This window comes from Sugiyamaella lignohabitans, chromosome C (genome assembly GCF_001640025.1).
Source record: "Sugiyamaella lignohabitans strain CBS 10342 chromosome C, complete sequence".
Classification (NCBI taxonomy): Eukaryota; Fungi; Ascomycota; class Dipodascomycetes; order Dipodascales; family Trichomonascaceae; genus Sugiyamaella; species Sugiyamaella lignohabitans.
The window spans coordinates 875,052-888,845 of NC_031671.1; the positions used below are offsets into that span (position 1 = coordinate 875,052).

At 43.8% G+C, this 13,794-nt stretch overlaps 2 protein-coding genes across 2 annotated transcripts; both read left to right on the top strand.

The window, feature by feature from the left end:
* Nucleotides 1–9,431: 9,431 nt before the first annotated feature.
* Nucleotides 9,432–10,424, top strand: NUS1 (Nus1p; the record flags this gene model as incomplete). The annotated part of the gene is made up of 1 exon (XM_018881031.1): nucleotides 9,432–10,424. One exon carries the CDS (start codon nucleotides 9,432–9,434, stop codon nucleotides 10,422–10,424), a length of 993 nt encoding a protein of 330 aa, XP_018733663.1.
* Nucleotides 10,425–10,738: 314 nt separating this feature from the next.
* On the top strand, nucleotides 10,739–13,600 carry NPR3 (Npr3p; the record flags this gene model as incomplete). The annotated part of the gene is made up of 1 exon (XM_018881032.1): nucleotides 10,739–13,600. The coding sequence occupies one exon, from the start codon at nucleotides 10,739–10,741 to the stop codon at nucleotides 13,598–13,600; it is 2,862 nt and encodes a 953-aa protein (XP_018733664.1).
* Between the last annotated feature and the right edge of the window lie 194 nt (nucleotides 13,601–13,794).

The window sequence follows — 13,794 nt, forward strand, 5'->3', positions numbered from 1 at the left end:
AAGGCAGCCAGGGCCGGCGCCAGTCAAGCTCAGTACTAGTCGCCGATGTCAGCGCCAGGTACTTTCACAGCCAGCCTAGGCGGAACATAACAAGTCGCCATAACAGGCGCCAAGTATGTTCCATTATCTCCAGTGGCTTGACATACATTACCTGTCATAGACCGCAGCTGTTACCAGCGCCTGTCTATAGTCGGAGCCAGATAGCCATGGTTGGCGCCAGGTATACTAGTTCCAACAACGCCAGGATCTAATCCTAGCGGTGAATATAGCATAGTAGGCAGCCATTAACCATTTGCAGTCTGGCTTTCCCAATGTAATATACTTTAGAGCCACCATCGATACACCTAGAGTCACCAGATTTGGAAAGAATCTAGGAAAAATTTAGTAATAGAATCTAGTCCTGTTAACAGTACTGGTCACCGGTACTTACTAGATTTGAGTCCAGGTATGTGTGATAGCCCATGACTAAAATATCTGTTTATGTTAGGGTCTTGGGAATAGTGGGGAGTGAGGGTCAACAAAAATTTGTTTGAGAGAAAGTGGTGTGTAGGAGGGAGAGAGAAGCAGGAAATTTGACCCCTATTTATAATAATTTGGGACTTCATGCGGGAAGAACGCCAGGGTAGGAGACCAATGCCATAACATATGAACCGCTGCATATTGGGGTGCAGAAATCATGCTTGCAGAGTTATCAAGATATAGCTTTATGGGCACCGATCGATAGAGAAAAATCAGATGATTAAGTTGAACTAGTAATGAGACGATATGATGGTAAATGTGGGTTGCAATTGTGATTCGAAGCCATTTCACCCAGGTTTTACGCTAGTCTTGGTTTGCTAGTCCAGAATAAGCATTGCATGTCCGTTATGCAGGCGGATCAGCTCATTAGTAGCTAAGTTCGATAGAAGGGAGAAAAAGAAACTACCATGCAAGGATGTTATTTATTATGCATGAACCGTCAAAAGAAAAGAGATAACAAGCGTGTGATAACACGAGCAAGCACCGTTGAAAAAACAGATATGAGTGTTAAAAATGGCAATATACTGTGGTGGTTTCTGTCTCTTTTATAGAAATCCAGCTTTATATGCATAAATTGCGCATATTGACTGTTATTGGTGGAACCCAAGTCAGACGAGAGTAGAAATTAATGGGGGGGGGGGGGTAGGGGGGAGGGGGACTCGTTCCTGATCTCAAATCAACATTAAATGCATGTTGTGAAGCCCCAGAACTAATGATGACAAATTATAGTACCGTTGAGAAGCCAAAAGAGTAGTGCTGTATCAAATACGACCGGCTTGCTCCCGGTCCACCTTGGAGATTCCAGGGAGGGGAAGACAGCTACGTACATAACAGTGAGCGCAAGGTAATTAACATGACTTCGTGACATTGGCGTGTGTCCAGAGTTGAGAAATTGGAGAGAAACCTATATTACATGGAGCTACTAACTGGTTCTAGTTAGATTATGGTACCTGAGTACAAGCGAAGATCTTCTGAGATGTTGTTAGTATATCGGGGTGTCAGAATGGACCGACCTAGGCAGGGCTTGCCGCATAGTGCGCTGAAAATTCTCTTGGTACCATTAATAGCAGAAAACTACCGAACAAGTTGATCTACAGTAGTTGTGTCTTCATACTGCCCTTTTCTAAATGATACATTTCCGACATTTCAGAACCAATTACAACTGGTGCCGGGAAGCGTGGAAGAATGCGCAAAAGATATTATAAACAATTAAAGAAGGAACATTTTCAAGGGTTGCGAGTCATCAATGGAAGGTATACATTTAGTGGACTAAAACAGGAGGCCTGAATTGTAACTATGTTCAACCTAAATCAGGTAACTTCTTCGAACTATGAACGATTTTTATTACAAATGGCATATAACTATCTGGCCTGGTGAGTACACTTTTCCGGCTTAATTATGAACAATGTAGAATTACCTCGCTGCCCATATGAGTTTATTAAATTTAATTTTAAAAAGGTTAAATGTTTGAATGCGTCATATCTGACCAACGTATTTAGGCACCGTCGAAGTGACAGACGGAGTACGGACATGTCGAACAAGCGTGCTGGACTATTCGTGATTGTTTTATATCATCCACATAGCACCAGATCTTAACTCGATAACTCTGAGCTTCCAGTAATACAGCCCGTTGTTGGATGTTGTCTAAAACCTCGCTAACTTCGAAACCCGGACTTCCGATAACTTGGCTAGTGTTAAGAAGCTCAGGTGGCCCATATGGGCCACTAGGGGGGGGGGGGGGGGGGGGGGGGGGGGGCAAGTGGATCAGAAGGCTATCTGTGGATGCTTTTTGAAGTGGATAGAACCAGGCTTGCCGTCATACTCAGTATTAGACGGACGAGTCATAGAATTCTGAACTGCAAGACCCACCCGTGACGTACATCACTATTAGATTCATGTTTTCTTCCATCGGCAACTGTTAAATCTGCATACTATGTAGTCGAAGACCGGAGGTATTCGAATAGAAGATGGGAATAGCACTAGATATGTCTCTGAAGTAGAGTATATTAGTAGGTACAGTAGTAATGTAGAGTAAAGTAAAGTAGAGTGCCAAGTAGAGTTGAGCAGAATAGAGTAGATTATGATAGTAGACCAGCATAGAGTGGCTTGGAAATTGCCGTAGCACAGTAGACTGGAGTAGAGTAGTCACTAGAGTAGACCAAGTAAAAAGAGTAGAGTGGTAGCGACCAAGTAGAGACCAAATAGACTGATGTCCATTAGACACAGTAGAGATGAAGAGCTTTTTTTTTTCCAAGGTTTTCATTTAGGTGCTTTTTTTTGCGAGGGTTTTCAAATTTTCCTTTTTTCCAACAGAAATAGTAGAGAGTAGTAGAGAGTAATAAAAATGCCAGACAGAGATCGAGGGGTCAGAGAGAAAATAAACCAAGAGAAGAACAGAGAGCCAATGAGAGAAACCAGAGCAGCATGAATTGTAATGGTGTGATGATGGAGCCAGTTTTAGCGAACAACAATCTGATTGATGATTTAAATTGACACCCGATCATGTGATGAAGGACTGTGAGTTTTGAAAACATGTCGAACCGCAGACAGCGGCGCCAGTGTAATAAAACCTCAGTAGGGGTGGGAGATCGGGGTGACTAGAAGTGATATCCAAGGATGGCGACTCTGAGGAAGCCACAATCAAATTGCAAAACTAGGCGCAGCAAAGAGCGCGCCACTGTTAAGACTCATGATTTCAATGGATGATTGTTGTACTAGTAGTCATAGTCAGATGGTGTGTTGTTGGCCAGATTGTTGAACGACTGGATGCAAGTGTTGGTGAAGTAATAGTGAATTGGTACCTTGGTGTGGTTTCATGGCTGCAAATATTGGTTGGTTCCTCTACTGGATGGCAGAATAACCAAGAGTGCTTGATGGCTTTAATAGCCAAGAGTGCGGAGCGTACATTTTCGCACCGCTTTCCAAGACCTGGTGATGGCACGTTTAACCGTAAGAGGCTTGGGTTTAGGTGGGGGTGGTGGTTTGGGATACACTGGGACGGGAATGGTACGAATGACCCGTTTAGGGGGAGGTGGAGGTCGGTTGGCACGTTCAAAAGCCCGTTGAGCCTTCCATTCCTGTGTTTCCCGCCACAACTTTTGAATCTTCTCTCTCTCAGTCAAGGGTCTAGGTGGTGCCTCGACAACTTCAACCACAACAACAGGTTCAGGTTCAGTAACCTCACCACAGTCCACAAGAACTAAGGCGGGGTGGATGTCATACCAATACCAGACAGTTAGAAGTAAAAAGGTAATCAATAGGTGAAGAGGGTCCTCGTGGACAGAAACACTGAAGATAGCATGAGCTAAAAGAGTAGACACAATAAAAGTCATTGTTGATCGACGAAGAAGTAAATTTGGTTCGAGAGACAATTGGTTTGTAAAAAAAATGATAGTGAAGAGGAAGAGAGTTCGGGGGAGAAGATGCATATTTATAATTTTTGGGCTCTAGCGTAACCCGCCGTGTTTGTACACAGCCCCCATAATGAATTCGCCATTTGTTGTTATCGCTGCAGAAGCAACGCACTTAATGCGGTATCGACACTCTGTGCCCATAAACTTCCCCAAAACTACCCCTAACCTACTGCAATGCAATGCGAGTTGATGCGTGGAGGATGCAGGGAGGGTCTGAAAGGGGTATTCTTATTCAAAATCCATAAGATTCCCAGAAACTACCCGTAACCTGATGCAATGCAATGCAACACCTGCGGGAAGAGGTGCTTAATCTGGTATTTAAGCATAAAATGCCTAACAGCTGCCCTTAACCTGATGCATAGTCGCCTGCAATGCGCTTGAAGACATGGTAAGCCGGTGCGGTCTAAAACATGGAACCCCGGTACTCGCTAACTTTTATCACAATCTTACACGTTTAATGTGTATAATTTTTTTATCTTAGGCATCTAGAGAGACCACGCCTAGAGTTTAATCAGGAGGTAAGTCCACCGCGGTGGCCAGTAAGCTATGCGCGATGGTGATGACTCTCGCTCGTCGGAAGTTGATATACCTGTTCGCTACAGTTATGTTTTGGCGGTGCTACATTTTAGCCGCTGTGTCCTCTTAAAATTCCGTACTGCTTCATACAGCTAACTAAGTCCCAATCCGGGTCGGCCTAGTTGTGCCTCCCTGCTTATTTAAGAAACGCAATTACTTGAACGATTTTATCCTGGTATGCCCAGTGGCTAGCTCAAATTCGCGGTATCATTCAACTGCTGTTAGACACCTGTAAATATCTGACTCCATTAAAGTGTATTCGCCAAATTGGACTGAAAATCACAATCCCAGAATGTTATTAACTACAATGCTTGTGAAATTTTAAAACGAATATGGACAAATATCTTCTACTAATGCAAATACATGCCGACATTGGACCCTTAAGGAAATGCGAGTGAAATAGAGGGAGATTATTTACAGCATAGGGCCCACCCCCCCCCCCCCCCCCCCCCCCCCCCCCCCCCCCCGAACTGTTCTTTGGAATGATTATATATCCTGTTACTACAAAGTCGATGTGACACAGGCCCGTTTAAAAGAGTATGGCGTCAGGGTATAAAAACTGAATAACTGGCCAAATTACAAAAATATATTCAGTAGGGATTCGATCCATTTAGAATGTGACAGGTCAGCAATGAGTTTTGACTTCTAGCAGGATTCGTATGCATGCACGTTGATAAGATAAGCACGCACCTAGATAGCATATATAGGGTGCAGATTTCACATCACTACTTGATCGCCATGAAGCTTAATTCCAAGGCGATTGATATCATGCATAATCTGAGATATCCTTGCCATGAGCTAAGGATTCTATAAGTCACCGACAATGTGTAGCTCAGGGGTTTATTAAAAAACAAATCATTAGGTACCGTGAGCCATGGTCAGAGGGTGCGGCGTGATTTTGTATCTATTAATGGCCACATTGACCGACTTAGATTCCTGGCCAGAACAAATGCACCTGGAAAAACAAAATTTTGACTCACATGACCCAAACACAAAACCAAACAAGTAGAAAAAGAAATGCTTCTGTCTATATAAGCGCGCGTTCGGCCGCTGTTGCTTCTGTTTTCTTCTTCTTTCTCCCTATTGCTAAGCAAAAATGTATCGTCCTAGTGCCACCGCCGCTACTTCTGCAAACGCTCTTAGAATTATCCCTCGCATACCCTACAAATCCCGACCTCGCCCAACCACGCTCAAACGTACCTTTTCTCCATCCATCCAGTCCCCTCTCAGAACCGTTACGAATGTCTCCCGCACCGAATCTTCTACTAGTTCCCGCCACAGTTCTCGTTCTTCCTCCACCACTTCCCGCAGTGCTTCTACCTCTGGTAGCACAGCCACTCTAGCTCGCCTTTTCCATCATTCAACTGCTTCCTCTACCTCTGGATCCATTCCCTCCTATTCTAGACGTTCTACTACCCATTCAACCACCTCATCCTGCAGCTCTTCCTCCTCGCGCTTTGATACTCACTCCTCCTCGTTGTCTTCGCATTCCACCTCCCAGTCCAAATCCACTGCTTCCTCATCTCGCTCCACCTCTCATCCCTCTTCTTCTCGCTCACGTTCTTTTACTACCTACCAATTCACCCCACTCGCCACCTCTACCCCATTACCAGCAGCTCGCACCCGTTCTGTTTCTTCCTCATCCCTTCCTTCTCAACGCATTCCACTCGCTCCTTTCTCATCTCGAAATACCCGCTCTACCTCTTGCCCCTCTATCCCAATGGCAGCTCCTATCTCTTCGACCACCAGCACTTCTTCTAACTCAGTTCCCAGCTCTCGCTCCAGCTCTCACTCCAGCACTTGCTCCCATCACCACGCCAGCCACCATTCATCTCGCTCTACAACCTCAACCCTCTCCAATACCTACATGAACCCCCGCAAGGCCCCTTCTATTCCCAGACCATCGAAGCCATCACCTCGCACTACCTCTCACCCCACTTCCATCACTACCACCGCTGCTCCCTCTCAACGTCTGTTGAACAGACTTGCTAACCTGCCTTCCAGACTTACTAACTATTCCTATGGTTCCAAAGAGTACTTGAAGTTCGAAGCTTTTATGGATACCTTGAACCTTAGCTATGCTTACAGTGGTGCCTGCGATGACAAGCTGACCTTCACTTGTTTAAAGGTTACTGTTGAGCAAGCTAGAATACACCGACGTGCCCTGTTGAAGCAACTGCTGGTAGTGAATGAAGCTTACCTGAAACTCCTTGATATTGGAGTTGATACCCTGGACCTCCACCAAGCCAAGAAGTCGGAGATTCTCATGAGTTTGAGTAAGTTAGAGCGATTTTGCGATATTGCTAAGATTACGCTTGAATCTGAATAAGCTTAGGGTCTCGGGCCGTGAGCAAACACCACCATAGCTATAAATACATAAGTATGTAGTGCCCCAAATAACCACCTCTGATTGCCTCCGGCAAACGATATCGGGCAGAGCTCGACACTCGTAGGATTATCTGACAGTTGTTTTGTTCTCATCATGGGTCGGCTACAATTTTGTATATAATATACTATATTGGAATAAAGCTTGATACTCAGACAACTCGTATTTTAGATAAAGTGAGAGCGGCACTTGATTTCTTGATAAGAGTGATCATTGGGATATATCGGTTGGAAGAAACCATATTTTCAAACTATCTACAGTCAGAGGGAGATTGTACTAGAAATGCTATTGTCTTTTATTTTGACTTTTAATTCAACGAACGTATCAAAGACTATTGGTATTTCAAATTACATGCCGCCATTAAGAAGTGTTCCATCAAGAGTATTTCTTACCTACTTTTCAAGGCGTGGATCTACAGAAGTTCTGATCGAGTTGAGTGGGCAAATTAAGTATCACCTAATTCCGAGAAGTGGTGCCCCTTTAGTTCGGTAGGAATGTGCCTGAACCCTCTGCGGTTGGTAGCTCAGCGATATCTTCGGGGTTAATATTTGAACATCAATCTGGTAATTACAGATTAGTGAAGATAACGATGTCTTATTTACCAGCTGGATTGAACAGAGGCTGCGAATATCAAGGGTAGAACGACTCCGGCGAGTCGGAGGGTAGGCTAGGCGGGTGGGACCAATTTTTTCGTAACCACTCTACACCCATTACGACTTCGAATGATGTCCGGTGAGGAAAGGAATGGAGGTTCTGGGAATACTGCCATATCATATTCTGCGAAGCATTTGTTACTGGTCTACTGCGATGTAACCTCAGTCTAGGTGAGCACGTCTGTTCTACAGACGCGATGATTCTGCTTTCAGACTAGCACTAGTTAGTGTTTTCAATGGTCGGGATTTAGCCTAAGTACCATACATGTGCAGGGCCACGAACGTTTATCATAATGACGTATCGTTAATGTTTGCATAGTTCAAGATACAGCCTTGGAGTTCCTCCCACCAGTGGCTGCCAATCTATTAGAACTATGGTTAGCTATCACCTCGTATATTGTATCTCTCTTTCCACACCAATTGTTGTTCGTCTCAAAGGACCCTCCATACCAGCCATATCTATGCCTTGATCCCATTCATCGACTACAGGATACAACTATTGAAACCATAAGCACCAGGAATCAAGATGTATAGAAGTATGCCTATTACGGGCTGGCCTTTAATCAATGCTGCAAATGCACTATTTACTTTCATTGAATCTGTAACGTTATGACTTCTGGATGTAAAAAGTGTGACTTTGGTTTATTGGCTAGTTCATGTATTGAAATATTTATAAGGGTCATTGCTACAATTGTCACATGCTTCTGGCATTGGCTTCAGGCGACATTACCAACCGCTCCACTCCAGCCTGGATATACCAGAAATATGTGAGATATGAAAAGCAATATTCCCGATGAACATAGAAGGTTGTGATTTGTTCAACCTTGAATAAGAAGGTACCTAGGAGATGAACAAAAGCGCTACACCAAGCCGACCTAATATGCCATATTCATGTTCGGCAGACAAATATATATATATAAAAGTCCGGTCGTATAAAAATATACAACTGCCCTTATTATTGAGTGCCCTTACTATTGAGTGCCGAGAATGGTGGTACCCTGGAGTATATTGCAAGAGCTAGAATCTTGTCATCGTCAGATCCCCAAATGGCTGACCTAAAAAAAAATTTTGGCAATATTGCCTTTTCAATGTTTTCAGGAGCTGTCAGAAATCAACAACGACATGAACCTGTAGTAACAACCCTTGTACACCCTATGGCCGAAACTAACACTGGGGTAACTTTGAGCTCTTAAATTGAACTGGCATAATTTAAGATCTACTGCAAGCAGCAGTGTACACGGGATCAGTGACCCATATCTGCTGCCTCATAAACTCATTGCATCTCTAGGACCATAAGTAGTACTACGAGATTCGTCTCCTGGACAGTAGAGAATCAATAGTAGAGTTATTGAAGAATAGAGAAAAGTGACAGCCATGGTCCCACATTGCATTACCAGTAGATTATAGAGTTATAAGCTGTCATTTTGCAAATTTTCGGAAACAGCATTCCAACGGTGGATGATGAACGTCGTTTTAAGGGTGGTTTAACACTTTTGAGAGGGCTCGCGGATTGTATTTGACGTCATCTGTTTCTGACAAAGATATATTAGAGGAGAATGATGGCTTATTCATACAAGACTTATTGTTAAGTACCAGCTTTGTAACAGTGAGAATATGTCATGTTATTTTATATAGTAGGTTAAGTTCATGTCCACTTTACCACAAAGATTCCGAACGCTTGAGGACCGCCGATAGCTACTTCCCCGTATTTCCAGAGTTGAACGCGGTCCCCCGCGCGGTTGGGACTTTGGGCGTACGGCTGTAATCCACACAGATGAGATGTGTGACATGCACGGTGTAGCAGATAGAGACAGATCAAGGATATTTCAGTCGGGTTAATCTGAAATCCACTATTATCATCACTTCACATCTGAGTCTCTCAACATGTCTGATAGTGGTGATATTGGTGCATTTGCTTCAGCAGTGCGTCAGACCCCTGAGACCTACCGTAGCCGGGGCCAGCCTAGAAGAGTTTCTAATGCTATTGCTAGGGCCATGGTGTCATCAGGCGCCACCAAAGACTCACGACTCGAGCCTGATGCTCCTCTCTCTTCGCATTTAACTTATCTGGTATTCAGATTCATCTTACAAATATTTTATTTCTGTTTTTCTGGCTACCAATGGGTTCTATACTACTATCATCGACTACGACTTCGTATCAGCAGTGTCGCTGTTTATCATAATCGTACACCACAGTTGATCCGCAGTGATGTTGTGTCCCTGGAGAAAATCCCTGGTCATGTTGCAACTGTTCTAAACCTAAAAAACGAAAGCGAGGAAGGTGGTGGTATTGACGGCTTGCTTCATGAGGTTGGAGAGCTGGCTGCTTGGTGTGTTGGTGCTGGCATCTCAGTGCTCACAGTGTATGAAAAGAGAGGCATACTAAAGTCCATGCCTATACAAGATGTCAATAGAGCCATCACTAGAAAACTGGAAAATTATTTTGGTATTTCAAATACGCCTAAATTTAGACTTGTCATACCACATTTGCATTCTCAGAGCTCTATTCGACCTGGTGACAATGGTGACGACGCTACAGATGAAAAGTTTGACCTGGTTATAAATCTCATTTCCCTCACAGATGGTCGTACTTCTATTGTAGAGTTGTCGAAAACCTTGGCTGATATGGCTATGGAGCATAAGCTGTCGTCGCGAGACCTGTCTTTATCTCTAATTGATCGGCATCTCCGTGATATTCTAGAGGAGCCTGACCTGGTGATCTTATTCAGCCCCGACATTGACCTTCAAGGCTTCCCTCCATGGCAAATTCGCCTTTCTGAGATCTTTTATCTCCCTGATAACGACGAAGTTTCATATGTTGTTTTTCTCAAGGCTCTTCAGAAGTATGCCAAATGTAAAATTAACGTCGGTAGATAACCGCTACTCGCTTTAGGCCGAGTCATAGGTAGTATATTTATATTTTTATTTTTGCTTTCTAAGACGATTCACAATTACCACTGTGCAAGGGCATCTTGCCCCGAGACACTCTTGGTTCTTTTCTTTAGCTACAATTGAGTTGATGCTACTAGCGCTTTTGACATCGGGCGTAAATCTCTTTAGATATGTATTATGCATGATGCACATCACCATATCGCCCTCTCTAACTTCTAAGTTGTGTGGTGAACAACTTTACTAGTCGTGATTGACCTTGGTCTTGGTAGTTTTCTTAAAAGTTACGACATATGGTATAGATGAGCTATCTCAACCTACCCAACCCGTGCTTGTCAGCAGTACTCTTGACTGTGTCAACTCATAGCGGGCCCCAGTTTGTCTTCAACTATCCTCCTGTACCAACCACCATCGATACTTCGCTACTGAAAGATCGTGAGACAGAGCTGTTATCTGATTCTGAAAGCGATTCTGAATGGTCGTACTCTTCTGATGATAGCAACGATGGGTCTGATAGCTTAGCAAATGAGGAAGTAATTCAGGAGAGTGATGGTGGCAGTGGTGACAGTAACGGCCGTTCGGTCAATGGCACAACGCCCGAGCCTCAGTATCGAGGAATGCCCGGTTCGCTGTTAGAACGGCTTGAGAGACCCCGAGGCAGTACAATTAGACGACATCATCGCAATCTTTCCGTGAGCCAGAGAAGAAGAAGCAGCAGCAGTGTTGGTACTGCGGTTGGCAGTTTGAAAGGGCTCCAAAAGAAAAAAGCCCACAAACGTGGTCTCGGTCTGAGTTCCACTGGAAATGGCAGGGATACAAGTGCAAGGGCCAATGGTACCGCGCCTCACACTAATGGAAACACAACTAAGAACAACACAGTTACCGTTAACAGCAAAAGCGGTTCAGGTGAGGGCAATATACAAGATGCTGAAGATTTAGATATTACGAAAGTCGTTGGTTTTGATACAGATTTCCTTGGTGAACTGCTCTGTCCTCAGCGTGCAATGTGCAATATGCGATTTGAAATGTGTGTTGATGATACTGTGTTCTTGGGATTACCGATACATGTACAAGCGGATGGACAATGGAGGAAGAAAAAGTTCAGCAAGGCTCCTCGTTCGGTCCCGTCTACTTTAATGGAAAATGGTGGTATCAATGGACTGAAAGCAAGAAAACGGAAGACAGGTGCCAGAAGAGCAAGGCTAGGGGCTGATGGCGACCGTAGGCTCAATCTGAGTGGCGACGAGCACGGTAACATTGAGTCTACTGGCCCCAATGAAACTAATGTTCTCAGCGATGAAAATGAAAGTGATGCTAGTGATATCAGTGATGTAAGCGATGTCGGCAGCGATGTTAGCGATAGTGATGGTGATGGTGATGGCGATGACGGTACTAAAGTAGCTCAGGAGCAGGGAGAAATCAGACCCGGAGGATCTCATCCCAACCGAAAGGCCGATAACCTAAGTGCAAGTATATCCTCATTACCAGAATTCTCAGATCCTCAATCCCCAATGAGAATGTTTCAAGTCACATTTGTTATGACTCCTCCCGTGACAGAGTATAAGTTTCGTGTTGACCAAATGTACTATTTTGTTCTGGCCAATTTCGTCAAGACGCTGAGGACCGAACAGGCAAAGTCCAACTACGTTTGGAATGAAGTAAATACTATGCTTAAAATCCGTGATAAGGCTCTATCGACAGTGGATGGGAATGTCGATGACGGCAATAACAATGGAGAAACCAAAAAAAAACGACTTTCACCTTATGAATTATGTGATGAGATGATTGAAAAATCGTCGCTAGCTTTAGCAATTGCACAATTATTCAACGCTATTGATATCAGTGATATTGCTAATCTGCGCATCAACAACAAGTTGCGATCCTTTCAAATCCCTATTGAATATGAATTCACAAGGCTTCCGGCTATTACTGAGCCATATTTAAGCCGATCATATCTTACATCAATCTCTGACTTTGATAATATTATAAATGAAGGAGTGGCAGTAGGGTCTGGCTCAAGTCAGTTTAACGTGTATTGTACCATCTTATTGCTAGACTCACCAGACCGCATTATAAAAGATATCGGGGTAGACCCTTACTCACCCTTAGCAAACTTCATTCGCGACATCAACCCAACTGTGACATTACAAACACTTGCTAATACGAGTGGAGTGGAAGTGGGTCATGTTATTGAGCTTATGAGGAGCTTGATATACTGGCGAAAGGCAAGACCAATTGCTCCTTTGCATCATAGGAATATCTACGCAGTATCGCCATTGGCATCCATCGGTCAAATTTACAAGTATATTCCACTATTTAAAGAAGAATTTCCGGCTCTACCATCTCTACCACGGATGTTGTCAATGCTTTCAACAGGAAAACCGCGTTCATATGCATTTCATATTCCCTCTCGAGATCACAGGGATGTTTACCTGAATGCTTTGGGTTGGCTATTCAAGTACGGGTTTGTGATGCAGTTACGAACATTTGTTTGGCTTAGAGTTACAAAGAAAATAAAGATGGCTGTTAACAGAGATATTCAGAACGAAGAGCAGCTACGTGAAAGTATACGAGAAGCTGAGTCGACAAATAATGTGCAAGATGAAAATGGAGGTGACCTCAAGAATACAGATACAAGTACAGATAACACGTCTAAAAGGGATCCCGACAACATACCATCCACCAATAACACCACTGATAACAAGGCTACTACTTCAAACACAGCACATGCCACCACCACTACTTTAATTTCAGAGGTAGGTGGAATCAAAATCACCAGTACTACTACTCCATCGGCTTCATCTAACCACCTCAACGAATTAAATACCACTACTGATGCTGCAGGCAGCACGGCCGGGGGGAAATTTTCATCCTCTTCAAGTCGATCCGACGTCAGTGATATGTCTGCTGCTGCTGAAGACTGGAAGCAGGATACCATCCTACTAGACCCTACAACGGCAACACTTCTTCAGAAGAAGTGGATCAACAAAATAACAGAAAGCAAGCCTGCTGAAGTGGTGGCCTTGTTCAATCGTGTTGTCAAGTATTTCAATGGACATACCCCTATGGAAAGTGTACTTCTGGTGGAAAACTTCCCCCGCCAAGACTTCCGCAAAGTACTATCCACTTTCGACGAATTTCTCATTGTGGTACGTCATTGGTGACGGTTTTTTCTTTACATTTAAGATGTTTTCATTTTATTTTTTTTATGGTTCAGGTGAGAACCGCTATCCTTCTCTCACCAGGCCATCTAAAGTATAAATACCGCTAAAGAACCAGAATTCATGACTTGAGTTATTGCTCGCAAAGGGGCACAAATGATCCCAGGGTCAAACCCCAGTCGTCGGTCCAGCCTAAT